The sequence below is a fragment of the Schistocerca nitens genome, chromosome 1 (genome assembly GCF_023898315.1).
Source record: "Schistocerca nitens isolate TAMUIC-IGC-003100 chromosome 1, iqSchNite1.1, whole genome shotgun sequence".
Lineage (NCBI taxonomy): Eukaryota > Metazoa > Arthropoda > Insecta > Orthoptera > Acrididae > Schistocerca > Schistocerca nitens.
The window spans coordinates 902,472,289-902,498,026 of record NC_064614.1 but is presented as its reverse complement, the minus strand read 5'-3'; the positions used below and the strand labels follow the sequence as shown (position 1 = coordinate 902,498,026).

Here is a 25,738-nt window from a genome sequence, read left to right as displayed (position 1 = left end):
AAACACCCCCCCCCCCCACACACACACACACAAAATTATAATTTGAGCGGATACTTTAAGACATTTAAATCTACATATCAAAAGGTGAACAATCTTTTTCCGTGTGATCTATTGTACAGCAATTGGTTGGGGTAGGTAGTTGATTGGTACTATGTGGCCTTTCAATCCTGTCAGGTTATGAAGAAACAATATTGGTAGGAGTACTTTCTTTGAGAAAGTAGTGTTCCATCAACAAGACATGTATATGCCATTTTGTTTGGAGTTTGGATTTAACATAAGTGTCTGAGACACGTCTACACTGAAGTGAATCGTTGTAGGTAGGTCTGTTACAGTGAATGTTAAAAATACATCTGGCCTAACATTTATGAATAGGGGTTTGATTACATTTGTTCCCAATGAAAAGAAAATTGGTTATGAGAGACTGCTTTCTACACTTAATGTTGTACATGCTAATTGCCACATTGTTCATTGTTCTCATATACAGCCGGAGGTGGATACTTCAGACATGCATAGCGAAACCAAGATACCAAATCTATGCCTTATTTCAGATGATGATGATGATGATGATGATGATGATTGATGGATGATGATGACGACGACAACAGTGCACTGGTGCCCGAGGAGATGAATTTATTGTAGGTGTCATGCTATTGCTTCAAAACATATATTTGGCCTTCTGTGTTAATGGAGGACAGAATTTAGACAATGAAGGTTTATTTGATATGTACATGAAGAACTTTCCTTTACTCTCCCACTATAACACAGAGCACACATTTAAGTTTATTGCTAACAAGCATGTTCTTATTAACAAAACTGTAACATATGTTTACATGTACATGTTTGTGCAGAGAAAATGCTGTGAAAAAGAAGTTCTTTGAGGAACAAGGACTTATTGAGAAGATAATAATACACACACTCGTATAAATACATGGAAGTTTAGCACATATTGTAAGCCATACACGTCAGCTACTGTTTCTACGGTAAAGGACTGGCCCATCCTCAAAAATCTTTGTAAAGCAGAAATTAAAATTTTGCAGGCTACTTTTACACGTGTGTTCAGGCATCAGTTACAGAACCAAAAAGGATGATATGATGCAATGTGAAGTTACATATTGTACACAACAGAGTTTATATGGCTATTTGTAAACGCAAATAAAAGGAAATATTCTAAATACAGGTTTTGCATTAAAGCATGTGTCTGAAAATGCCTTCTTTTATTCCAACTGGGATCGTGGGATAGCCACGACAGATACAAATACAACACCCGTCACAGTAGGGCAACTTAATATGTTAATTATATATGACGGTAGTATCTGTTCCCGAAAGAACAGTTACTGTTGATGACCATGTAGCTTTGCTAGAATGAAATGATAAATGGACACCCTAGCTGCAAACAGGTGTTGATATACTTTATTGGGGACATTTGAAAATGTGTGCCCCGACTGCGACTCGAACCCGGGATCTCCTGCTTACATGGCAGACGCTCTATCCATCTGAACCACCGAGGGCACAGAGGATAGTGCACCTTCAGGGACTTACCCCTTGCACGCTCCCCGTGAGACCCACATTCCCAATATGTCCACACCACTACATTCGTAGTGCGCCTAATAGATGTTTGGCCATCATACTCATTACTCATGGCAGATTAATCTACCAAGTCCCATACAAGTTCAGGCATAGCGTGTGCGTTCGCACAAGAAGGTCAATGGCCGGGAAACCATATTTTAACTATATATGACGGTAGTATCTGTTCCTGACAGAACAGTTACCGTTGCTGACCATGCAGATTTGCTAGAACGAAATGATAATTAAATGGACACCCTAGCTGCAAACAGGTGTTGACATATGATGTTAATTAGCTCTGCAGGTGATGAAGACAGGAATCTATCATGAGATAAATGAAATTATTCAGGCTGTTAAAGGGGATGAACATTTAATTATGATGGATTACTGGAATTCAAAGCAGGAAAAGGAAGAAACAGAAAAATAGCAGAACATTGGGGGGGGGGGGGGGGAATGAAGAGGAAGCCACCCGGTAAAATGCAGCACAGAGCATAATTTAATTTTTGCTGATACCCAATCATGAAACAAAGTTGTACATGTGAAGAAGACCCGGTGACACTGGAATGTTTTGGATTGATTATACAATTGTAAAACAATTTCGAAACCAGATTTTAAACTGACATTTCCAGGGCCTGATGTCAACTGACTATCGGTTATTGGCTATTAATTGAAGACTGCCAATGAAGGAACTGTAAAACAGTAGGAAGTTAAGTAGATGCAAGCTGAATAAACTGAAGGAGCCAGAGGTTGTAAAGAGTTGCACAAGGAGTATTAGGTAACACTGGACTAAAACAGAAGAAAGGAATACAATAGAAAAAGAATGTTTTTTTTTTAACATATTAAATAGTGAGGGCAGCAGATAATCACACAGGTAAAAAGACAAGGCCTGATGTTTAAAAATTGAGAAAGATAGAAAGTGCAAAATGGCTGTGCAGAAATGAATAGAGGAAAAATGTTAGGCTGTAGAAGCACGCATACCTAAGGAAAAGCTAGGTGCTACCTATAGGAAAATTAAAGAGACCTATGAGAAAAGAAAAGCAACTGTATGAATATCTAGAGCTCTGATGGTAAACCAGTACTAAACAAAGAAGGGAAATATGAAAGATGGGAGGAATAGTCCATATAATGGGATCAAACTTGAAGACAATATTATACAAACAGAAGAAGAATTAAGTGAATATGAACGGAAGATACCATACAGCATGAAGACTTTGACAGAGTACTGAAAGACCTAAATGGAAGCAACGCCCCTGGAGCACACAACATACCCTCAGAATTATTGGGATCCTCGAGAGAGCCAGCCATGGCAAAATTATTTCACTTCATGTGCAAGATATATGACACAGATGAAATACCTTCAGATTTCAGAAAAAATGTAAGGATTCCAATTCCAAAGGTTCTGATAGATGTGAATACTATTGAACCATCATTTTAATAAGTCATGTTTGCAAAACTGTGACTCAAATTGTTTACAGAAGAATGGAAAAAGTGGTAGAAAAACTGGGGAAAACCAGTTTTGGTTCTGGAGAAATGCAGGACGGGCGTGAGATAGGGTTGTAATTTACTTCTGATGTTATTCAATCTGTATATTGAGCGAGCTGTGAAGAAACTAAAGGATAAATTTGGATACAGCACTAAAGTTCAGAAAGAAGAAATAAAAACTTTTAGGCTTGCTAATGATATTGTAATTGCTCAGAGGTCACTAAGTAATTGGCAGGGCTGTTGAAGAGAATGGATACTGTCTTGAAAACAGATTATAATATGAATATGAACAACAATAAAACATGGGTAACAGAATGTAGTCTAAATAAATCAGGTGTTGCTGAGGGAAGTAGATTAAGAAATGAGAGACTAGAAGTAGTAGATCAATTTTGTTATTTGGGCAGAAAAATATCTGGTAATGACCAAAGTAGGGAAGATATAAAATGCAGATTGACAATAGCAAGGAAAGTATTTCTGAAAAGAGGAATTTCTTAACATCTAATGTAAATTTAAGTATTAGATCATATTTTATGCATCCTTCACTTACGACCACAGCTACCCGCATCACTGACATGAATGAGCAGTTGCCTGTGCTGCTAGACTGTATTCAAAACATGTCAGTCTATTTTGAAGTAGAACTTACGCCAGCACCACAGAAAATGCAGCACTAGCTTCACCATGAGAGCCATCAGCCTCAAGATCAGTGGTGCGCACATCTCAGACAACAGCACCACAATCAGGAGCACACAGATATTACTCTGCCAGGAGTATATTTAGGGGGGTGCCTGGCTACTCTCCATCAGTTCAGATCAATGAGCCACTGCAAGCAGTTCCGATGCGGAGCAACCTCCAAGATCTACACAATGTAGTTCCAGCAACAGCCCAACCTCAAGGATGTGGCACCGCAGCCACTACAAGCAGACGAACATCAGCGAAGGGACTTAGTCTGTTCCAACTTGTGTTCATGTTGTTGTTGTGGTCTTCAGTCCTGAGACTGGTTTGATGCAGCTCTCCATGCTACTCTATCCTGTGCAAGCTTCTTCATCTCCCAGTACCTACTGCAACCTACATCCTTCTGAATCTGCTTAGTGTATTGATCTCTTGGTCTCCCTCTACGATTTTTACCCTCCACGCTGCCCTCCAATGCTAAATTTGTGATCCCTTGATGCCTCAAAACATGTCCTACCAACCGATCCCTTCTTCTTGTCAAGTTGTGCCACAAACTTCTCTTCTCCCCAATCCTATTCAATACCTCCTCATTAGTTATGTGATCTACCCACCTTATCTTCAGCATTCTTCTGTAGCACCACATTTCGAAAGCTTCTGTTCTCTTCTTGTCCAAACTGGTTATCGTCCATGTTTCACTTCCATACATGGCTACACTCCATACAAATACTTTCAGAAATGACTTCCTGACACTTAAATCTATACTTGATGTTAACAAATTTCTCTTCTTCAGAAACGATTTCCTTGCCATTGCCAGTCTACATTTTATATCCTCTCTACTTCGACCATCATCAGTTATTTTGCTCCCTAAATAGCAAAACTCCTTTACTACTTTAAGTGTCTCATTTCCTAATCTAATCCCCTCAGCATCACCCGATTTAATTTGACTACATTCCATTATCCTCGTTTTGCTTTTGTTGATGTTCATCTTATATCCTCCTTTCAAGACGCTATCCATTCCATTCAACTGCTCTTCCAAGTCCTTTGCTGTCTCTGACAGAATTACAATGTCATCGGCGAACCTCAAAGTTTTTATTTCTTCTCCATGGATTTTAATACCTACTCCGAATTTTTCTTTTGTTTCCTTTACTGCTTGCTCAATATACAGATTGAATAACATCAGGGAGAGGCTACAACCCTGTCTCACTCCCTTCCCAACCACTGCTTCCCTTTCGTGTCCCTCGACTCTTATAACTGCCATCTGGTTTCTGTACAAATTGTAAATAGCCTTTCGCTCCCTGTATTTTACCCCTGCCACCTTCAGGGGGATTAGTGTTCATGTGGGATTAGTTCTCCGAGATTGGTATTCCTTTGTGGAGCTGGAAGGTTAACTGTGCTCTGTGATCCCTCTCATTATATGACCAACTGGACTTCGACCCTGAACCAGTAAGAGCAAGTGATAACTGGACTTAGGAATTATCGTCACAAGCTAACTAGTTCTTTGTGATTCCTTCTAAGGAACATATCAGCTTTCCCGAGCGCATCTGTGTGTGTATGTGTGTGTGTGTGTGTGTGTGTGTGTGTGTGTGTGTGTGTGTGTGAACAGACAGAGACTAAATATCCTCCTGGTTTATCAATCATAAATTCACAGTAAACTTGATCTGTACAGAACTTATACCAGTAGTCAAGTAGGATAATATAGTTGTATTTTGAATATTTGTGTTTAACTCACACCAGTCCTTGGACAGAACACGATGACGACAACAATACCACCCCCCCCCCCCAATATTTTGTCAACTCCAAAGGACACTCCCCCTTCTATGGGACCCAACATCCCAACATGACCTTCAAATATACATTAAACACTTCCTTAAATATTTCAGCACTTTCTACATCAGGTTTCATTCAGTTCCTGGTTGTATGTATAATTTGACTGTGACAGCTTTCCTGGAGGGTAGTAAATTCAGGGACTTAGTTATGAATAAGTCCGGGGATTTTGTTATGAATGCAATTTAGCTACTCTCACAGCCCCCTTGTTAAATGTCTTCTTAGAGTCAACTGTATAGCATTGCAGGCTGGAAGTCATTTTTGACCTTAGCTCAGAAACTGAACTGTGTTCTGGACTCTACTCTATTGTACAACACTTAACTTGGATCCATCAAAAGAGGTTCAGTATGGATAAAAATTAGCAAAAAATGCAGTGGCAGCACAGCTAAAATCAGCTATTGAAATAATTATCATCACACTTCGATTACCAATATTAATCGACCATCATCAAAACAGAGGAAAAGAAAGGCTTGGAAGAAAGTTCTGCGAAACTTGCAGGACTAGTACTATTGGAAGAAAGGATATTGTGGGGACATGGTTTAGCCACAGCCGGGGGGATGTCTCCAGAATGAAATTTTCACTCTGCAGCAGAGTGTACGCCAATTTGAAACTTCCTGGCAGATTAAAACTGTGTGCCGTACCAAGACTCGAACTCGGGATCTTTGTCTTTTGCGGGCAAGTGCTCTACCAACTAAGCTACCCAAGCACGACTCACGACTCATCCTCACAATTTTACTTCCACCAGTACCTCGTCTCCTACCTTCCAAACTTCTGTGAAGTTTCAAATCAGTGCACACTCCGCTACAGAGTGAAAATTTCATTCTGATTACATTTTGTCTCCTTGTAATTATATGTGCTGTGTAAAAATGGAGTAAAAACAGTGTCAAAACCTTTTAAGGTTGAAAAACTCAAAGCTGGAAGAGTAAATTTTGTCAGGACTACTGTTATGGAAAATTGGCAGAAGTTAATTGCAGGCCTGAAGTAATAATTTATTCCTGGTGATTTGTATAATTTTAAAGAGCTTAGGTAAGTTTTTTTGAAATGAATTTTCTATGTAAAAGGTAGTTTATAACATTTTTCATTACATTCTTGTTCATTTCTTATTCTAATACAGATTTAAATAACACTGAAGGTTGCAGTTCACACACATTATCAGTAAATGTGTAGATGACTCTACCTTCAAATGAAAATATTGTTTGGCTCATAGATGACAAAGGAAATGAAGATGAAGGGCAGAGTGTACACTGAGTTGCTAAGAATGATGGTGCAAGTTAACTGATAGTAATATATCTTGTATTTTGAACTATAAAAGAACCTCTAATTACAGGCAGGAGTGCAACAGGCAAATCATGATTCTGTTATAGAAACTTCAGTGTCAGAACAGCACTCCAAAAACAAAAGAAAAGAAAATGTTCTTAAAGTGTGAACATAAACGTACATTGATGCCTTGGGGAACATGAATTAAGAATGATAACAATGAAAGTAGATAGTGAAATTAAAGAAATGTAACTAAAAGAAATGAAAAAGAAAATCATTCTTTCAAAGTGATGCTTCGTAAATAAATTCCAATGTTGTAGTTGTTGTAAAATACCACCCTGATTACATTGTAGCTCCTGTTCCCTTAATTTTCTATTGGTACTGGAATTTCTTCATAGACTCTTCTCCTAACAAATAGTGTCACATGCTTAAAATTCCTTGTCCGATGCACTGACAACTACACTGTGCAAGTCAAATGCTGCAGCTATAACAACTGCCGCACAATTTTGTTTTACTCTGAGTCCTCAAATAAACAACTTAGCATTTTGGATGTTAACAAACATTGCCAGAAAGTTTCGAACACGATTGCGGGATCGAATCTATAATCCTCTGGACTGCTTTCCAGGACACAACCACTGAGCCACCGCATGACAGTCTCATTCATCAACAAGTGTGTAGTTAACAGAGCAGTTTAAGGACTTACTTTGCAGTTAAAAACTTAAGGTGATGTCTAGTTACTGATATTCAAACCTACAGAACATTTTTGTAAGAGATATTCAGTCATTACTGGTGACTGTCAAACTACTTGTATTTACGTTTCATTGCAAATACTTTAAATTTCCATTTATTAAACTGCTGCTACGGGTCTACAAAATACCTTCAAAATAAAAACATTAATTATAAGTCATCTACAACAATTTTCTGAGATCAGTTATTATCTGCCCTGATTACTTACATAGCCAATAATTTCTTAACCTAACTTTACAGATCTAAAACATTTTGAACTTCAGCAGAGTGAGAGTGGCATACACATAAATTTACATCACATTTCGTGTGTTAGTGATAACTACTTCATTATTTACTTTTTTACACTTTTATTCATGCAAAAAAGCATTGTTTTGAAATACCACTACACTGTAACAAAGTAACTCTAATTTCTATAAGCACCCACAAGCAACAACAAAAATGGAAAACACGAGACATGATTTTGTGGAACAAGTATCATTCCTTATACAAGACTGAGTCATCTACCACCACTAATGCTAAAAAACCGCATTGTGATTCTATATGTAATATAGAATACAGTACTCTACATTACACATTTAAATTATAACTTGATAATATCTTATGCCAATATCATTATAGTATACCCACATACATTTATGGGTCTAAGATGAGAGATAATCTTGGCTGCTCTGTGCTTTGCCCCAATGAAATCCTCAAGATCTACACCCTGAATGAATTTTATGTTAATAATGTGGATGTATACATGCCATCGCGAAAATTTTGTAGCAGGCAATATGTATTTGAGCTAAGAAATTCCTCGCATGCTCAGATTTCTTCAGTATACTGCAAGTCATCCAATGTGCACAAATGGCAGCAAAACAAGTCCCGTCGATTCAGACCAATCTCTTTCAATTGCACAATCTAAGGAGGGGGCCGATATCCTAGTGGGTAATAAAGCGTGCGAAAATTCAAGACATAAAACAGTCAAGGAGGTCTTTTCGATACCTACAGTAGCAAATTATTAAGTATCCATGCATACATCACCATCACCGTTGAATAACAATTCATGTGTCAATGGGAGAAGGTGCTGGAAGTGAGGGCAAAACAAGTTGTTGTATGAGATTGACAATCCAGTCATGATGTCACTCCTTCCAGTCACTGAGGGCCTGCTAACTTTCCTCCACATTGGACATCGCCCGTTGATACAAAGTTTCCTTCTCCAGAGTAAGAGGAATTGCCAATGTGCAGAGCCTCGATAATCATAATGTGGCCCAAAGATTAGATGGGGACTTCCCTCTATTTCTGGCAGGGATTGCCTAACAGTCACGCATATGTAAAATTTTTGCCTCTGTTAAAGCTCCTCCCAAAGCTGCTACAAAATAATAGTTTGCAACTCAAGCTGTGCTACAGCAGTTGAGATTTAGTTGTCTTCTATTTCCTAGCTGTTCAGTTTTATGTGCTCTTTACATTTTTATAATTTTAATATCAAGTTGACTTTGTGGTATGTCTTATCAAAAAGACAAGGAAAAAGATAGATTGCTACTCATCGTAAAGATGAAAAATCAGAACACAGCCAACTTACAGGGGTGAGAACTGAAAAAGACTACTCGCCACAAAGAGCTCTATTGCATGTTTCCAACCAAAGAAGGGGAAAGATGATGACTACCCACATCTTAAGAAAGAGGAATAGATCTTGCTATGCATAAGAGAAAGAAAGGAAGATTCATTATTAACTTCCTGTTGACAGCAAGGTCATTAGATATGGTGTACAAGCTTGGATTGGAAAATCTACAGAAAGAAAGGTGAAGTACCTTTCTCAAAGGTCTATTCCCTTAAGCATTTTCAGAAAACTACAAGAAACTTAGATCTGGATATTAGATGGTAATTTAAATCCTTCACCACCTAAAAAATAGAGCCCAGTATTTTAGGCAATGTGGCAGAGGTGTAATAGGCAAGGAGAGGTAACGACTAAAAGAAGCAGCAAGCAATATATTTACGTACAAGCAGGCTACAACTACAAGGAAATACACTTGGTATCAAAATTCTGTTCGTTAATGCTTCTTAAAACAAAGTACTCGATTTACATTGCCACAGATATTTAGTGTTAACTTGGATTCTGCTGTGAACATTTAGCAGAGTACTGCTGAACAGTATTAAAGTTCAACATAATGGTGCAAAGTTCTTCAGAGAAAAATTAATACTTTATTTACAACAATCTTTACAAGTTCTGTATGTCCATGGGGAATTCCGCACCGCCACATAAGTAGTTTCATAATTTGCAGTAAGCAGAATTTTAAGGAAATCAGTAACAAACTTCTTTATGAAAGTAGAATTTAAATAAAAATGCGTCCTCTATCTGGTAAGTAGTTACCTATTTTTCATATTGTTATTCAATCCTCAATCGTAAAGATGACACTCCAGTCCGAGCTGTCAGAGATGGCAGTCATAAAGGTGAGAGGTGTGCTTGCATGTGTGAATGAATGAGTGTGTACTTTTCTGAAGAAGGAAAAGGCCAAGAGCTAAATCATAAGCCTTTTCATTGTACCTGTCTGCAACTCAACACATCATCTTTATGGTGAGTTGTCATCTTCACAGTGAGTAGCAATCTATCTTTTTCCTTATACTGTTGAGATTCCAACTTGGAGTTCCCACTGTTTTTACTGTGAGGTTTACTTGTTAAGAACACTAAGTATTTGAGAATGTGGAGTAATGACTCCACTGTCACGGAGCCATGTCCCAAACAGCAACAACAATGATGGCTACTGCAGCGGAATCAGCAAAAACAACAGGGTTGGTTAGGTCAGTATTTGATAAAATTTTAAGTAACAACACACAGGGACCTCTAAAGACAAGCGAGTACCAAGTACCTGACTAAGCTAGCATATCTATTTCAAGAGCATGTTTAACTGATACATGTACTCTTTAGTGTGACTAACACAGTTCATGGTAGCAGAGATCATAAGTTAGCTCAGCACATTTCAGAAAAAAAGTTTAAATCTGTCAGTGTTCGTATTTGAAACATGAAGCAGTTTTACGAAGCAACTAAGGATGCCTCATTAAAAGGCCCAAGGTCTAATCCTGAACTGCCAGACAGTTTCATTCTGTCTGGAAAATCCTATCTTTGTAACTTTACATGCCAGTCTCTACTTTTTACAAAGTTAAATGCAGAACAGAAATTTTCTAATGCTACTACAAATCATCTCCAACTTACACAGAAATGAAGACGATTTAAAGTCTCTCACAAACACGTTGCACGACCGTAAGTTCTCCATCTTCATAAACCTATAAAATACAAAAAGGAAATTATTCAAATTGATTCGAGTGTTTTTATGAGAAAAACTAAGGTTTTAACAAGTACAAGATACAGATTAAGAATGGGAAATGAAAGTCAACCTCTTTCACTTTCTTTCTGTACTCTAATAGAAAGTTTCCAACATAAACATATAAGAAACTATAAACTGAAAAATCAGAACACAGCCAACTTACAGGGGTGAGAACTGAAAAAGACTACTCGCCACAAAGAGCTCTATTGCATGTTTCCAACCAAAGAAGGGGAAAGATGATGACTACCCACATCTTAAGAAAGAGGAATAGATCTTGCTATGCATAAGAGAAAGGAAGGAAGATTCATCATTAACTTCCTGTTGACAGCAAGGTCATTAGATATGGTGTACAAACTTGGATTGGAAAAGCTACAGAAAGAAAGGTGAAATACCTTTCTCAAAGGTCTATTCCCTTAAGCAATTTCAGAAAACTACTAGAAACTTAGATCTGGATATTAGATGGTAATTTAAATCCTTCACCATCTAAAAAATAGAGCCCAGTATTTTAGGCAATGTGGCAGAGGTATAATAGGCAAGGAGAGGTAACGACTAAAAGAAGCAGCAAGCAATATAGTTACGTACAAGCAGGCTACAACTACAAGGAAATACACTTGGTATCAAAATTCTGTTCTTTAATGCTTCTTACAACAAAGTACTTGATTTACATTGCCACAGATATTTAGTGTTAACTTGGATTCTGCTGTGAACATTTAGCAGAGTACTGCTGAACAATATTAAAGTTCAACATAATGGTGCAAAGTTCTTCAGAGAAAAATTAATACTTTATTTACAACAATCTTTACAAGTTCTGTATGTCCATGGGGAATTCCGCACCGCCACATAAGTAGTTTCATAATTTGCAGTAAGCAGAATTTTAAGGAAACCAGTAACAAACTTCTTTATGAAAGTAGAATTTAAATAAAAATGCCTCCTCTATCTGGTGAGTAGTTACCTATTTTTCATATTGTTATTCAATCCTCAATTTTACACTGATTCTGAACTGTCCTTCATCAGACTTAGACAAAATACACACACATTTTCACACAAACACAATTCTCTCTCCATTGAGAAATGATACCAATAGGTCTCTTGACTGTGTCTGTAGGCCTAATATTTCCAATTCTATTCAGTTTCTAAATGACAAACAACCAAATATCACTTACTGATCACTCCTACAATCTTATCATAAATTAGTTTGCTATTCTCAAAGAAGATGTTAATCACAACTCAGACAATTTACTAAATCAAGGCTGCAAGACGAATAATTAATCATATACATAATTGTGACTCACAATAAGAATACACAATTTTTAAACAAGACTACCTTCAGTTTAAGGGTGTAACCAAGAGTGGGACAGGAGAGGGGGGAGGGGGGGGAGAGGCGGAGATGGGGCAGGACAGGGGGGGGCGAGAGATGGGGCAGGGGGTGTGGGGGGCGAGAGGTGGGGCAGGGGGTGTGGGGGGCGAGAGGGGGGAGAGAGAGGCGGGGCAAGGGGAGGGGGGGGGCGAGAGACGGGGCAGGTGGGGGGGGCGAGAGACGGGGCAGGTGGGGGGGGCGAGAGACGGGGCAGGTGGGATGGCGCGAGAGACGGGGCAGGTGGGGGGGGGGCGAGAGACGGGGCAGGTGGGGGGAGGGGCGAGAGACGGGGCAGGTGGGGGGAGGGGCGAGAGACGGGGCAGGTGGGGGGAGGGGCGAGAGACGGGGCAGGTGGGGGGCGCGAGACGGGGCAGGTGGGGGGGGCGAGAGACGGGGCGGGGGGGGGCGAGAGACGGGGCGGGGGGGGGGGGCGAGAGACGGGGCGGAGGGGGGCGAGAGACGGGGCAGGTGGGGGGGGCGAGAGACGGGGCAGGTGGAGGGGGGGCGAGAGACGGGGCAGGTGGTGGGGGGGCGAGAGACGGGGTGGGGGGGGGGGCGAGAGATGGGGCAGGGGGGAGGGAGAGACGGGGCAGGGGGGAGGGAGAGACGGGGCAGGGGGGAGGGAGAGACGGGGCAGGGGGGAGGGAGAGACGGGGCAGGGGGGAGGGAGAGACGGGGCAGGGGCGGGGGGGGGCGAGAAATGGGGCGAGAAATGGGGCGGGGGGGGCGAGAAATGGGGCGGGGGGGGCGAGAAATGGGGCGGGGGGGGCGAGAAATGGGGCGGGGGGGGCGAGAAATGGGGCGGGGGGGCGAGAAATGGGGCGGGGGGGCGAGAAATGGGGCGGGGGGCGAGAAATGGGGCGGGGGGGGCGAGAAATGGGGCGGGGGGGGGCGAGAAATGGGGCGGGGGGGGGCGAGAAATGGGGCGGGGGGGGCGAGAAATGGGGCGGGGGTGCGAGAAATGGGGCGGGGGGGGCGAGAAATGGGGCGGGGGGCGAGAAATGGGGCGGGGGGGGCGAGAAATGGGGCAGGTGGGGGGGCGAGAAATGGGGCAGGTGGGGGGGGGCGAGAAATGGGGCAGGTGGGGGGGGGCGAGAAATGGGGCAGGTGGGGGGGGGCGAGAAATGGGGCAGGTGGGGGGGGCGAAAAATGGGGCAGGTGGGGGGGGCGAGAGACGGGGCAGGTGGGGGGGGGGGCGAGAGACGGGGCAGGTGGGGGGGGGCGAGAGACGGGGCAGGTGGGGGGGGGCGAGAGACGGGGCAGGTGGGGGGGGCGAGAGACGGGGCAGGTGGGGGGGGCGAGAGACGGGGCAGGTGGGGGGGGGGCGAGAGACGGGGCAGGTGGGGGGGGGGCGAGAGACGGGGCAGGTGGGGGGGGCGAGAGACGGGGCAGGTGGGGGGGGGGCGAGAGACGGGGCAGGGGGGGCGAGAGACGGGGCAGGGGGGGGCGAGAGACGGGGCAGGGGGGGCGAGAGACGGGGCAGGGGGGAGGGAGAGAGATGGGCAGGGTGGGGGGGGCGAGAGATGGGCAGGGTGGGGGGGGGCGAGAGATGGGGCAGGGTGGGGGGGGGGGCGAGAGATGGGGCAGGGTGGGGGGGGCGAGAGATGGGGCAGGGTGGGGGGGGCGAGAGATGGGGCAGGGTGGGGGGGCGAGAGATGGGGCAGGGGGGGAGGGGCGAGAGATGGGGCAGGGGGGGAGGGGCGAGAGATGGGGCAGGGGGGGAGGGGCAAGAGATGGGGCAGGGGGGGAGGGGCGAGAGATGGGGCAGGGGGGGAGGGGCGAGAGATGGGGCAGGGGGGGAGGGGCGAGAGATGGGGCAGGGGGGGAGGGGCGAGAGATGGGGAGAGTTTGGATGGTTGATTTGGAGGAGGGAACCAACAACAAGGTCATCACCAGGCCCATCAGTTTAGGGAAATCACGGGAAATCTAAATCAGGATATCAGGCTTGGATTTGAACCGCCATCTTGTGGAATGCCACTCGGAACATTGAGGGGGGGGAGGGAAGGGAGAGGGGGAGAGGTGGAAGAGAGAGGGTGAGAAGGAAGAGGGGCATGTAGCAGGAAAGAAAGGAAGGGAGGGGTGAGAGGAGGTAGAGAGGGAGAGAGGGGGGAAGGGGAGTGGGCAGTGAGGGGGAGGGCGAGAGGGGAGATTGTGAGAGGAGTTGAGCGTGAGAAGGCAAAAGGCAGCACACAATCTGTACAGGGAACAATGACAGAAGACAAATGGGAAAAGGTCAAGTGAGGCAGTGGTAAACAAGTTAGTAGAGGATTAGGCCAAGGGAACTGCAGCTTGTGCTGGAGAGAGAATTCCCACCTATAAGAGAAACACACAATATGGGAGTATCCATATTACATGCTTAGTGAAGTCATAGGTGGTGGTGTGTGCAGCATATTTGGCAACTGTCAAGTCTGCAATTTTCTACAGTTAGGTGGTAGCAATCCTGCACCCCGTGGGCCATTCCTTTGTGAACAACCTGTCCTACACACTCACCCACTGATTGCCGCTACAGAGTAGTCACAGGCCACCACCAAACTGTGGCAAACCACAAATTTTACCATCCAGTTGCTGACCATGCTACACACCAGAACACAACTGCCTAACAGCTGCTTCAGTATGCATGTCATCTGGATACTCCTTTCCAACACAAGTTTCTCTGAACTATGCAGATGGGGATTATCTCTGCAACATATCCTGCATTCTAACAATCCCCCTGACCTAACCCTCCGTTAAATCGTTTATCAATACCTCACCTTACATTTCCGGTTTTGTCTTTGGTCATTGTCCACACCACTCCTTCCCTATCAAAATCATGTACTCACTCATTTCACTCCCCCCTCACGTCTCCACCACCCTCTCTCCTCCTCCCCCCCCCCTCTTTCCCTCTATATATTATATCCTGTACCCCCTCAGAAGTCCAAACCCAAAGTCATCAGATACACACTGGCTGAATGATGATTTGGAAAGTTGCATTCAACAGAGAACACCTTTTCCAACACAAGTGAGGAGCACCCTGTTTCGGGCACTATGATTTTCAATTCTTTTCTTATTTGATGTGCTCTAGGGAACATTTTTCTAACCTTTTCACAGAGCAAGAAATGGGAAAAGTAGAATGAAAGACAACAGTCTATACACCTGCTGAGCTGCCTTCAAGCAGAAGCAGAAGATCGATAGCATTACTTTAGTGGATGGGTATACTCTGTATAGCAAGACTACAGCAAACATCTTTTTGGACACAGAAGGCATTTTCTTCAGTTAAGAATGCCTCTGTCAAGATATTAATAAACTGATTCTTTTAGTCATTTTTCAAAGAACATGTTTGAGATGCTAAATGGCATCATGTTTTAGTAAGTTCAAAATACCAACAGCTGAATATTTTTCTTATTGAGTGTTTACACTAATTTGATCAATAGTGTATTGTATGAATGGAACTGCAATTTGCATGAAAATGTTGAGACGAAGTGGCCATTTGGATGCACTTTAATAACTTTTCTTATGTCTTGACCACACTTTATTATTTCCGAAAATACCTTACACATTTTGACATTCTATCATTTTCAAAGGCTTTAAAATAAAACACAAAACTGGTATCAGAAGATATGAAAATATACCACTGGTAAGAGACATAGTACAACGACAAGAATATGGCTTTATAACTTAGAAGTGTTATGTCAATCATGTAATTTTTTTCCATTAGATACATGTACAAAGACAACATTCTCAACCACAAGACTAGTGCAAACTGCTACTAAGAGAAAATTTTGGAAACCAAGTGCACTAAACCACTAGGCAGCAGTGCATAAATGGTACACACTGTTTTTTGTTTTGCTTACAACTACTATTTTCATCATTACGTCGTGTAAAACAATTTTATCAGTAAATATGGAAATGACTTAACAGCATTTTACAAAATGGTATTTCTTTACAAAACAACATATAACAGATCTTTTGAGTGGCCAAAATTAATACATTGTAAGAACGGTGGTTGGTGCTGTTTTTTTTTTTCTTATTTTGACAACTTACAATTTACAAATTACTAGCATCAGTAAAAGTTCATAAATATCATTTTTGTAAGAATTTACGAAGTCGACATATACCAGCTGAGGCATATAACATTCAGTTATGAGCAACAGGTGGCTCTAATGCATTGCTATTTCTGCCAATGAGAAAAATGCTTGTACATACACGAAATTCAAACAATTTCAGAGGTGCAATCTTGGAACCCCATACATCAATTCCATCAATATTATATGGAAACCATCCCATATTGTCTTATGTAATTGAAATGCCTTCACCCTCAGAATCAGTTTCAAGCACAATCCAAAAAAAAAAAATCATGTCAGTGCAGTTTTTAATGCTAATGGTACACTGGCAATTGTGCTACCTTACGTAACTTGTTGCCTTTTTACTTATGTTACATGTCACAATTTTATTTTTTATTTCTCCACGAACCAAAGAAAACTCTTACAGAAATAGGTATAACTATACCACAAAACAATACACTATGATTGCACCTATGACAACTGAAAAATTAAAACAATAAAAATTATAGATATTACGAGAGATTGGAGGGGGGGGGGGGGGAATAGTTAGAATTGTCACACTTGAAATAACGCACATGCGATCTCCTGTGGTTCTATGAAAAACTCTGTTTTACAACTACAAAATTAAATGCGCTGAATTATGTCACATCTGGGAGGAGATGTGAAATATTACAAACACCATTTTACTTAAAGACAGACACTTTCAGCACTACAACCAAGTAAAAAATAAATAATTTAAGACCAAAGCATATAGAATGCATGAATTAAAGGATCCATATAAGCAACAGCTTGCAAAACCAGTAACAAATATTAAAAGTGACATATCCCTATCAGAAGCATTTTCGGCTGTACAGATCTATGGCATAATATTATAACTGATGCGAGTACAGAAAGAACATAGTATAGCATAAAATACATCTGTAAATAGCTGCAAATAATTAGTGTATACACAATGAACAGTGTACTGTTACTTTCCTTGTTATCATGCTAATATGTTCTAAGTATGTGAAAATGTTGCACACTAGGCATAAACTGAATGAGGTTGTTAAGACACAAGGCTCAGACTTGGAAGAATGGATGCTCTGCTGGATCATCCTGATTAAGGTCTTCCTAAATAATTCCAGGAAAAATCCCCGATGGTTCCTTGAAGAACACATGACCAACAACTATCGCATACTAATTAAACACATCTGTATATCTTTAGATGAGACATTTTTTCCTCATACTAAAGGTGACAAATCCTGTATCACCGTAAAAATAACCTGTACAAGTAAATTACCATCCTACTAAATACCTAAAGCAGAACATTCTCAGGGTTCTAAAGTGCCAAGTAATGCAAATTATGATAACCTGCACTTACAAATGCTGTGTGTAGCAGATTATGGTCCAGTATTTGTCTTCTTAATTGATTTCATATATTACAAGGTGCTCACTGAAGAGATTCGCAGAACACAATTTTTGTTTTGAATTACAATCAGTACTGAAACCTCATCCAATAAGTTTTCTTGTTTTTCTTTGGGGAAATGTCATTAGCTTATAATACATTAATAAAGAGAAAGAAAATAAAACTACCGTTTTACTGCTTGTGCAGATGTAAGTCGTCTTACTAAGGTGTGGCTTGAGCATGATCTGCATCCGTGATATGATCTTGTTTTGAATGTGACCTGAAAAAAAAAGAACAATAGGATCAAGTCTCAAACGTGCTACTTCATACATAATGGATGTTAAATTACACTAAAATTTAACGAGAACGATGAGTAACAGGGCAAAGCTGAATCACACAAAAAATAGAAAAAAATAGGGGGACACAGGTGGGATAGGAACAGAGGGAGGGGGATCCATGATAATCAGAGAAATAAAATGCAAGTCAACATTGTGAAATGATAATCTGACAATCCCCGAGATGTTCGTACTAAGAAGTAATACAAAATTTTAAGTTGAAGGGTTTAACGACAACCCAAGTTAAATCCAACTGTCACAAAAGAAGATACCAATCTGAGACAATAGTCACAGAGTAACTTTTTTAAGGCAATGGTTATGTAAATAATTCTTCAATACTTTCCTAAGTACTGTCCTCCTGTCAAAGATCCTTACCACATGACTATTAACCCTTTCAGATCTGATTTTTTTTTTCTGTAAAAAACGAAAATTTTTCTTTATGCTGTAATGCTCTTAGGCGATTTTTTAAAAATGATTTTAGATGAAAGATTTATACAAAAATATGTAGCTGTTTTCAAGATCATACTTTTTACACTTGGCTTCTTTTTATGGACCAAAATAACTAATTCTGAAATATTCACTGTTGCAAAACATAAATTGATCATTTGTTAATCATTTTAAAAAATAAAAATTTGGCATCACTTGTACATGACAAAAAGATTAAACATATGTGTACTTCAGGTTTCCATTGGGAAAAAAATATTTCTGTTGCAGCTAAGAGACAGTAAAAGTTTAAGGGGTAAACTAGGAAGAGAAAAGATACAAAGAAGAACTACACAGTTCATGAAGAGTTCATTTACTCAAACAAAAATCACACAAAAAAACCAACTCAACAAATTCCAAAGTAAGATGAAAAAGAAGTAGTGATACAGAACTGCAAAGAGAATTACTCTTAAAATTATGACGAGTCTTGCCGGAAGGACGAGGAACGTACTACAGTCACCCCCTACATAGGTCATAATAAGCCAATTGAAATTCACTACTACAAACATACAGGCTTCCTCTGGTCTTTTACAAACATACCAGTCTTCAATACACAATTCTTTCTGCTCTTGCACACTTTTTCTCTTTTTCCTTTATGTATCCACACCACATTAGATAGTTTTCTGCCTCTTTACATATTACTCGGTAAATAGTAACTAACTTTTTGTGTACATCTACTATCAATTTGCCTGGGTACATGCTTCACTACCTTCATTTAATTTTCCTTAGTCATAATTAACTCTTTCACTCTAGCCTTTGCCGTGATACATACATGTGTTTCTTGTCTTTCTTAGCATTTCTCAAAATGCACCTCTATATTGCTCAGTGATGAATACTAAGCTTTCAAATGGTTTGTGAATGAAAAGCGAAGACTCGTTGCCAAAGTCATAATTGGTAATAGACACTGACTGGAAATTTCCATTTTAGCCACAACGGAAACTGAGTGTTGAAAACTCCGTTTAGTTTATTAAAATTACCCCAGACAAATTTTATTCTATTGTTTGTTTATTTTTTGTTTGTTGAGTCATTGCCTTCAAAAAGCACTATTAACATTTATTACTACATGTGCAGCGTTCAGCAGCTATGCATCAAATTTATAGTTTTATTAAAGCACTGTAAAATAATATATGACATAACAACTAACTTAAACAAATTTAACTTTTTACTGTAGAATACATTTGTAATCAACACATATTTTATCAGTCAGTTTACAAGGTCTGGAGAAAGTTCAGTAGAGCCATTCACTGACATTAGTGTCTAAAAATTCATGTATCGAGTTTAGTGCGCATAGTTTTAGGTCTCTAATAAATTTGTCCTTATACTTCTCCAGCAATAAGATCTGCACTTCCAAGAGCCGTGAACTGAACATTCTCAGAGCAAGTCGGAAAGGTATCTCATTTTCATAGCTTGGTTAGTTTATATTTTTTTGTTTTGCTGAATAGTCTATGGTTTTCCTTCACATGGATGACACACAATGATAATAAAGGCAATCTACAGTTATTATTACCAATTTAGGAATAACGGCTTGCACTGCTCCCTTTTACTACTCTATGTGACACTTTTTACTGCCTTCAAAATGTGTGAAATCTTATGGGACTTAACTACTAGGGGCATCAGTCCCTAAGCTGACACACTACTTAACCTAAATTATCCTAAGGATAAACACACACACCCATGCCCGAGGGAGGACTCAAACCTCCGCCGGGACCAGCCACATAGTCCATGACTGCAGCGCCTTAGACCGCTTGGCTAATCCCGTGCGGCTTTACTGCCTTCTTTTGTAGTAACATCAAGTTTGTTGTAGACTGAAAATGACTCTATAGGTGTATGGTAGTCCATGGCAATACAGCTGTGGAACAGAGTTTGATATATTGTTACTGTATATTGGTCAGTAATTACCCTTTTCAATATCCTGAGGAGGTATATTACAAATGACAATTTCTTGTGTATATACCCAGTGTGTCTGTTCCATAATAGTTTTTGATCTGTTACAACACCCAGCACTTTACTATTTCTAAATGCTTCAAGAATGTTTTGTACTGAGGCTGCATACTATATGCTGAGTTTTTCAGCACTTATTTTTTGTCTTATTTGTGATCAATGTTCCTTCATTGTTTCAAAAAGCATATGTAATCTGAGGACTGCCTGGATAGACTTGTTTCCTTTGGCAACAAATGTAGTGTCATTGACAAATTTTAGTATGTGACTATCTTTGATTATGTCAGTAACAAAAATTAAAGAGTATGAAGGTATGAATATAATAGAGGGAAACATTCCACATGGGAAAAATATATCTAAAAACAAAGATGATGTGACTTACCGAACGAAAGTGCTGGCAGGCTGATACACACACAAATAAACACAAACATACACACAAAATTCAAGCTTTCACAACAAACGGTTGCTTCATCAGGAAAGAGGGAAGGAGAGGGAAAGACGAAAGGATGTGGGTTTTAAGGGAGAGGGTAAGGAGTCATTCCAATCCCGGGAGCGGAAAGACTTCCCTTAGGGGGAAAAAAGGACAGGTATACACTCGCAGCACTTTCATTCGGTAAGTCACATCATCTTTGTTTTTAGATATAAGAGTATGAAGGTAATTAGACATGCTCAACCTCATTCCAAAAGAGTTAAGTAATCAAAATCCCGAGGTTCAGTCACCAAACAGAATGAAAAGAATAAATAACCATTAATCAATCAAACCAAGATTAAGACCTAACCCATTTCTTTATTATATGCCCCCCCCCCCCAATCAGACACCATATGATTGCTTGTTAGGTACAAATGAATATGAATATAAACTCACACAGATGCAGTAGATTTATAAAATGAAACCAAAACAGGAAAAACAATGGAAGGGATGATTGATACACTCATTCTAAATATTATTTAAACTCTAGTTGCTGGTATTTTCAAAGGAAAAGAATTGCTGTAGAGGAGGATAAGAAAAGTTACGAAGAGGGAGCACATATTTTGGAAGGAAACAGTACTGAAAAAGTCACTTAAAATTCAGCAGTCAGAAACAGTATAGTAAAGGATTTTGAAATAACAGCTGAATGTAAATGTCATTTTTGGTTTTTCAGCAAACTGTTCCTTTATTTTCAGATATTTTCCTGTAACTTCAGTCTGTTCTGATCATGAGAATGGCTAAAAATTTCTTTTACATCTGGCTTCTGCAAATTTCTATCTTTCCATTCTCCTGATGAAGGAAATGTGAAAAAATGTCTAGCACAGATTCAAATGGGCTTTTGACTTGGGTGCGTCAGCTCTGCTGAAGTTGTTCCTACAGTGGAAAAACATATCTTCTCTACAGCAAATATTAATGACAAACAGTTTTGACATTATGTTCGAACTAGGACAATGACACTGTAATAGAACAGCATTAATACATTTAGCAACGGACGAAATGAATTATTCAGCAGTCCTCGAAAAAGAAATAGTTATTACAGAGAAATCTATAAAAGAATCCAGTAAATTACAGACTAGATACTCTAACATCCATCTTTTTAAAATAATAAAGGTCCACAGACAGAAGTAAAGTACAACACAAGATCCAGTATGGTTTAACAAAGAAGGAATGAAGATTAGGATTCAACAACTTAGTTTGGACAGAGGAAGAAAATCAGCCATACCTTTCAAAAAACAGTCCCACGAAATCTGGATGGCTTGTACTGCCACCTCCGTAATATGGGTCCGAAGAATTATCACAAAAACAAGTTCAACAAAGATCAAATCATTTGGAACAAAAATAAAAACAAAAACATTGTTCAAATGGCTCTGAGCACTATGGGACTCAACTGCTGAGGTTATTAGTCCCCTATAACTTAGAACTAGTTAAACCTAAACATCACAAACATCCATGCCCGAGGCAGGATTCGAACCTGCGACCGTAGCGGTCTTGCGGTTCCAGACTGCAGCGCCTTTAACCGCATGGCCACTTCGGCCGGCAAAAACATTGTTGAAAAGAGGCTTTGTCTGTATAAAAATTCAGAGTTGATGGTGCATATAGTTATGGTATCCACTGATTTTCAACACATAAAATTTGCTTTAACGGAGGGATGGATAAATGACAGGGTCAGTACTCTCAAGTTATTCACAACTGCTGTTACAGGACCAAGGACCAAGAAGTTGGCTAGAGTGCGATATTGGACACCCCCCCCCCCCAAAAAAAAAAAAAAAATCTTCATTGTGGAGACACATTAAGCTGTAGGATAGTCCAAGGTCTGGGTAGGGTTCGAAGGCAATAATTTGGTTGCGAGTTGCAAAGTCAGTGACTGCAAATGCCAAATAAAAGCTGGGGTAGCAGACTGATCTGTAACACAGCCTAAGGTTTGTGTTCACACCATACTTAACACTTGCTCTCCATATTTAACACACTTTTCACCATAAAATCTAAAACTGCAAGGTGAATACAGAAACCTTATATCAGATAATGGATGTGTGATTTGATACATATTATGTATGTACATCACAAAGTAGGGAGGAGGGACAGACATCCACCATGTAACTGTAATCAAAAAATTATGTTTGCAGATCAAATAACAATTTTCATACAAAAGACATTAAGCAGGACAGAAAACAGAAGATGAAAAATAGAAGTGAAAATTTTTCGGTTTATGGAAAAGTACTGCAAATACAAAAGTGGTAATAACAAACAGGGTAGGCATCTACTCAAATGTATACACTCATTCATATTTAAGTCTGCATAGGTCTCTCTTATCATTCATGTGTTAGTGAATAATCCCACATATAAAATTAGATGAATGATGTGTAGTCCACTTTTTAAGGGCACAAATGAGTAAAAAATTTTAAGTTGTTCTCATAGGCTCCATCACACTTCTAATCAGAGAACAGTACAAACGGACATTAATGAGAATGTACCGAGGGCTTATCTACATTACCCTCAAACTCAGTACTGTGGCACAAATATGCAAATACATAGATTAGCACAACTAAAAACGGGAGCTGTATGATATATGATCGTCAGAGTATCATGGAGACAGTACTGTTAACATAGATCTGAGATGCATAAGACCACAAAAATAATTAGTACCGTATTAATAACAAATGTTTAAACCCAATTGATCTTGAGCCCCCTCCCAACTGTCAAATGTACTAAATGCATGTTTTATAAGAGCTATGAATGAAGTATTTGACTTAAAAACTGTTTTCCGTTTGAATCTTTGATTATTCGTGTAGCTTATGAAACGTTTTGATGGTTACCAAAACTATTGAAATTAACAAAAAAGTTAATCCTACTACCTCAGTACAAAATGATTTCTCCCAAATAAGAAGAAAGAGTACAATCTATTCAATTCTCATTGATATGGTAGCTACAACAAAAATATTCAGCCTGTGTAACAGAACACTGCTTGTTAAAATGTCCATTGAACAGCTAACATATATGATCAATTTCAAATAATTTTGCTCTCGATATTCTAATAAAATTATTTTGCCATGCATCCATGCTTTACTGTTTACAAATTGCAATTAATGTACCAGGTGGGTATCTCGACTTACAAATTCCGCTTTTAAGGGTATCACTTTCAAAAAAATTAAAAATATAAATGTATTCATATTTTGTTGATTATGAATTAAATTGCTGTTGAATCGTGACATTCATTTATTTATGTAGCTTTTGCAAGTAGGGCATTCGTCGGCGTCCTTCAATTGAGCTGGATGAGAACATGCGAACTTTCATCCATAAGCGAGATGCATACTCTAAAGCCATTTATTATGTTATCTTTCTCACGGATTTTCAAAAATTCTGAGACCGGAGGTTTCCTACTCACATGTGATTACTTAACGAAAATAAAAGAGAAAAATGGGAGAGTTGTAACCGTAATGGTCTGCAATGTGAATCTAATTTTAAGTAGCACCAGAAAACTTACACAGGTTACGGCACCAACAATCTATAAATAAATTGAAATAATCACCTGAGACCATTCATTCTCTAAAACTTTTTGTGTCAATCTGCTAACGCTTCGCGGTAAATTCCGCGATGTGAAAAATAACATCCCTGCCATCACCAACACACTTCTCCCTCGGTAGTCGGCCACTGAGTGCAGTTGCTGTTTTATCTTTGTCTAGCGGTAATGCCACACCTCAAAAGCAATATTCGCTGGTACAAATGTACGAGAGTATTTTGCAATTTATATCGGGGTGGAGAACAAGGGGGGAGAAACTGTTCAAATCACATGCCACTTCCTTCAACAGAATCGGTATTAATTGATTTCACGACCTCTCCCAGAATGAACAGTACAGTTCAGAATGAACAAGATACAAGAATATGCACCTTATAGAAACCTGAAGAATTAGTTAATAAACGAATTATTTTTGACAATCTGCAATGCGAATTGACATGATGATCCAATAATGTATTAACATGGCAGTGAGGCATATTTGTTGACGTTGATGGTAAGGGTGTGCCCAGTGTCAACTGCTACCGAATGAAATATTAAGAATGTTGGTTGTAGGAAATCTGAAATTAATCTTCAAATTGTATCATGGGTGGAGCTGTATTTGGGTGAAAATTGTGTTTCGCGTGCTACACGAACTTTAGTAAACGAAAACAGTGACAATTGGAATGTTAATCTGTACTAAGGTATATGGGATACAGTATTGCCCATTACAAGAATACAGTATTGCCTATTACACTTTCGCCAAACCAGTATAAGAACCAAACAGAGAATTGGACAAAATCAATAGCATTTCAGAATAGTACTAGTGTGGTACGGGTAATTTTAATAAGCGTCCCTTATTCGCTAAAGTTAAAAGCGTAGCAACTATCGTACAACTTATATAACATGTTTATCGCAGTGTGGCTGCGAAATCACTGCAAATATTAGAATGTGGATTAAATCGCTATTCCTCACTGGCGTTCAAAGTACGGAAAGACATGTATGCTGAATAGCTACACGAGAAGTTTGTCATGTTTGTAATTCGTAAGGAATAGTGCTTCCTGCGATTCGATTTCGCGGTTTAAACTCCCACCGCGATCGTGAACACTGCAATGTAGTAGTTCAAGGTTCTACAATGACGTAATTTAGCGATGACGCATTCTTCAGAGGTAGGGCACCCACCGCGATACATCCGGCTCCTGCCCGTACATGAGCTACGTGCTGTATATGGACTAGCACATTGTACTCATATCTGAGGTCCTTTCATATTTCGTCTTAAATATCAGAAAAAATCAAAGGAAAGAAAAGCTTTAAAACCCAGAATAGTCTTCTCTTCAAACGAGAACATGGAAATGAAAAGAAGCCTACCGTATGAAATATTATTTTCTTTGTACAGGG

At 39.9% G+C, this 25,738-nt stretch overlaps 1 protein-coding gene across 1 annotated transcript in view; it reads right to left on the bottom strand.

The window, feature by feature from the left end:
* The window catches only part of LOC126192273 (dihydrolipoyllysine-residue succinyltransferase component of 2-oxoglutarate dehydrogenase complex, mitochondrial), a 77,589-nt gene extending 53,057 nt beyond the window's left edge, over positions 1-24,532 (bottom strand). Inside the window, exons 1-3 of the mRNA XM_049932591.1 lie at positions 24,377-24,532; positions 17,814-17,905; positions 10,733-10,803 (exon numbers count right to left, since the gene is read on the bottom strand). Coding sequence (XP_049788548.1) covers positions 10,733-10,803; positions 17,814-17,905; positions 24,377-24,466 — 253 coding nt within the window. The 5' untranslated portion in view covers positions 24,467-24,532. The remainder of the gene's footprint in view (positions 1-10,732; positions 10,804-17,813; positions 17,906-24,376) is intronic.
* Between the last annotated feature and the right edge of the window lie 1,206 nt (positions 24,533-25,738).